This window comes from Myotis brandtii, unplaced genomic scaffold, assembly GCF_000412655.1.
Source record: "Myotis brandtii unplaced genomic scaffold, ASM41265v1 scaffold105, whole genome shotgun sequence".
Lineage (NCBI taxonomy): Eukaryota > Metazoa > Chordata > Mammalia > Chiroptera > Vespertilionidae > Myotis > Myotis brandtii.
Window position 1 is genome coordinate 1,272,933 of NW_005353538.1, and position 3,627 is coordinate 1,276,559.

Genomic DNA, 3,627 nt, shown 5'->3' on the forward strand with positions numbered 1-3,627 from the left:
ACTCCCTACTGGGGATGCGCCCGCAACCAAGGTACATGCCCTTGACTGAAATCGAACCCGGGACCCTTGAGTCCGAAGGCCGACGCTCTATCCACTGAGCTAAACCGGCCAGGGCAGAAGTCCCTCCTTCTTAAAAAGTGTTTCTAGAGCTATTAAAAACTTGCATTGCCCTAACTGGTTTAGCTCAGTGGATAGAGCGTCGGCCTGCGGACTGAAGGGTCCCAGGTTCGATTCCGGTTAAGGGCATGTACCTTGGTTGCGGGCGCATCCCCAGTGGGGAGTGTGCGGGAGGCAGCTGATCGATGTTTCTCTCTCATTGATGTTTCTAACTCTCTATCCCTCTCCCTTCCTCTCTGTAAAAAATCAACAACAAAAAAAAACTTGCATTTACAAAATAAGTGATAAAAATATCCCTCTGGATTGTGCAAGAAGGGAAGACAGGAACCCTGATGAGACAGGGTATATGACATTAATCAGCCCTGGCTTCTTTCTCTCCTGCTTCATCCGAGGCTGGGCTCTCCTGGTTTCCTGCCGGTAGATTTTCTTTAGGTTGCTGGTCAGCCACTTCGGCCAGTTACCCCGTTGCCCCCCTTTCCCTTTTGTTTGCACTTTTTTGTCTGCAGATTTATCCTTTCCTGCTGCCATTTTTGGCTTCATTTCCACTTTTGCAGGAGTAGGTTTAGCTGACAAGCTCGCTGACCTCTTTTTGGGCTCTTCCTTCGCCACATATCAGCGAAGCTGACCTTCCTCTTGGGTATCATGGTGAGGGCCACGGCATGGGGAGAGCCTTTGCAAACCTGGGCTACCTGGCCACTGGCTAGTAAGTCTTATGTAAAGGACATTATCCCATAATTCAGCCAAACAAAGGCAGATTAAAGTAACCACTTAAGAACTAGGAAAGGAAAGGAAAGTTCCCACATTCTCTTTTGGGAACCTATAGCCTATGAGGACCCTCAGTAAATGTTTGTTGAATGAATAGAGCCAGTAGCAGTAAGCTGCTGGGAGGGGTGAGGGAGCATGGAGCATGCAATCAGTTGCTTTCGGTAAAAACAGTTTCACACAGAAAACTTAAAGCAAAAGACTGTAACCTACTATTACAGAAGGACTCTTACCACTCTTGAGAAGAGCCTGAGGGTTTCCAGATCTTCTAAGATGTTACTGTTTTTGGTAGTGATCAGTACCATGTAGAGTTTCTCCATAGGCTGGTAGACATATCTTACACTCTCTGTTTCAACAAATGTATGTTGTTTTCCAGTGTTCATAAGCTTTGGAAAAGCTGCTAACAAGCCCTCAATGCGAGTTCGAGTCATCTCCACAAACTGTCGAGAAACAATAGCCTTTCCTGCTTTCGTGCAGACTGCTGCTGCCAACAGCACCTGCCAGTAACACACAAACAAATAAGTACTAATTAATTATTTCTTCACATCTGTTTTCTCAACATTCTTAGATCTTCCATAGAATGACATACTCAGTTATTTACTGACATAACTACTATTAGAATGACTTTCAAACTCTACTTCATAGTTCTTTTAATTATAATAATTCATAAGACAAAGCTAAAGTAGAGGAAAATGAAGCTATTATTCCTATATTATACCTAATATACCAATAATATTTCAATAATATACCTAAAGCAAACTTAGTAAAGAAATAATTTTTTCCAAATCTATAAATACATTAACGGGCTTCCTGTAACTCCAGAACTGGGCTGCTCTCTGCTTGGGCAGGCTCGTAAAGAATAGTTTAGCCCTGGCCGGGTAGCTCAGTTGGTTACAGCATCATCCCAATACACCAAGGTTGCAGGTTTGATCCCTGATCAGGGCACATACAAGAATCAACCAATGAATGCATAAATAAATCAAACAATAAAACAATGATTCTCTCCCCCTTCCTCCCTCTCTCTAAAATCAATACATTAAAAAAAAATTTTTAAAGAATAGCTTGAACTTTTTCTAAGAACAGAGATTTCCACAGCCAAAACAGAGGTCTGATCACACAGACTAAAGGTTTATAAGAAGACCCTGGCCTTTGTTTTCATTTTTACCTAGAATATGGAACCAATCTAGCAAGTTTAAATTTATCTCCTGTTCTTTGATTAACTTTCCCATCCCACCCTATCCTACTCCAGATATGTAAACAATCTGTAAAATGAAAATCTAAATAACTCAATGTTCCACACAGGTCTTATCACTGGGCAATGATCAAGACCAACAGCCTTTTTTTTGGAGTCTGGCATTTCATTAAACAAAACAAATAAAGCACCAAAGGAAGATGAGGAGAACTCTAATGCCATTGGTAGGAGATTAAGAAAATTAAGTACAATGTTTACAGTTTTTCAGTGAACCCAAGAATTCACAAGTACAAGTAACAAAAAGACTATTTACACATTAGGGAAGAAGCCTCAATGCTAAGATACGACCACTGAAATGTCAACATCCTACTGGTGAGGCTTCTCAGCTTTACAGAAACCTGTCTTGTACAGGTGAGGAGCTTGAAGAAAAAACAAGTTAGTTATTTCAAATAAATATTCTTATAGTTTCAATACATCAATACAGTTTTATAATAACCAAAGGAGAACATAATGTCCTTACTGATCAATTAGGCTATTTAGGAAATAATTACCATCATGCTCTACTGTATTTCCAAGCAGCTAAGTAAAATAATTTATATTGGAAAAGTGATTGTTATCTTGTATAAATATTTCCCTGTACTGACAGATTTTTATTTTTACTGATTGATTTACCTCCAATCAACTGTCCTGCCCTAGCCGGTTTGGCTCAGTGGATAGCACGTCAGCCCTTGGACAGAAAGGTCCCAGGTTTCATTCCTGCAAGGGCACGTCCCTCCGTTGCAGGCTCCATCCCCAGCCCTGGTCAGGGCACATGCAGAGGCAACCAAATAACGTATCTCTCTCACATCAATGTTTCTCTCTCTGTCACTCCCCTTCCCACTCTGTCGTAAACAAAACAAAACAAAACAAAACAAAAAAACAATGGAATATATCCTTGGGTGAGGATTAACAAAAAATATAAATAAATAAAAGTTATACAAAAATTTTAATTTGCCCTGACTGGTTTGGCTCAGTGGATAGAGTGTCAAAATATATATTTTAAAAAAAAATTTTTAATTGAGCCCTGGCCAGTGTTGATAAGTGGTTAGAGCATCAGCCTTGGCTTTGATTCCTGGTCAAGGGCATGTACCTGGGTTGCAGGTTCATTTCCAGCCCCAGTCGGGGTGTATGCTGGAGACAACTAATGCATGAGTCTGTCTCACATAAATGTCTCTCTCTTTCTCTCTCGCTCTCTCTTCCTCCTTCCCTTTCCCTCAATGGAAAAAATACCCTCAGGTGAGAATTAACAAAAAATAAAAAATTTTAATTTACAAATAATTACTTTTTTCCATTCTTATATTCATGAAAAAAATGTATCCAAATTCTTCACAAGCATCACCATCATAATCACCAGGTCCACTTCTTGAATTACCACTTTTCTAGAATTTTTATATAAAACATGTATATATGTGTTTTTTTCTTTTACTTTTTTTCCTTTTGTCTAAAGTTTTACATATGTCTCCTTTTCCCCCAACTGACACCCCCCCCCCCCCCCCCCCCCCCCCCCCCCTCCCCCC

General features: G+C 40.3%; 1 protein-coding gene and 1 pseudogene across 1 annotated transcript in view; both read right to left on the reverse strand.

Moving 5' to 3' along the window:
- Nucleotides 1–2,443, reverse strand: part of ARCN1 (archain 1) — an 18,185-nt gene extending 15,742 nt beyond the window's left edge. The window contains exons 1-2 of the mRNA XM_014539033.1: nt 2,385–2,443; nt 1,113–1,376 (exon numbers count right to left, since the gene is read on the reverse strand). Coding sequence (XP_014394519.1) covers nt 1,113–1,310 — 198 coding nt within the window. The 5' untranslated portion in view covers nt 1,311–1,376; nt 2,385–2,443. The remainder of the gene's footprint in view (nt 1–1,112; nt 1,377–2,384) is intronic.
- Nucleotides 470–829, reverse strand: LOC106725973 (annotated as a pseudogene).
- Nucleotides 2,444–3,627: the final 1,184 nt, after the last annotated feature.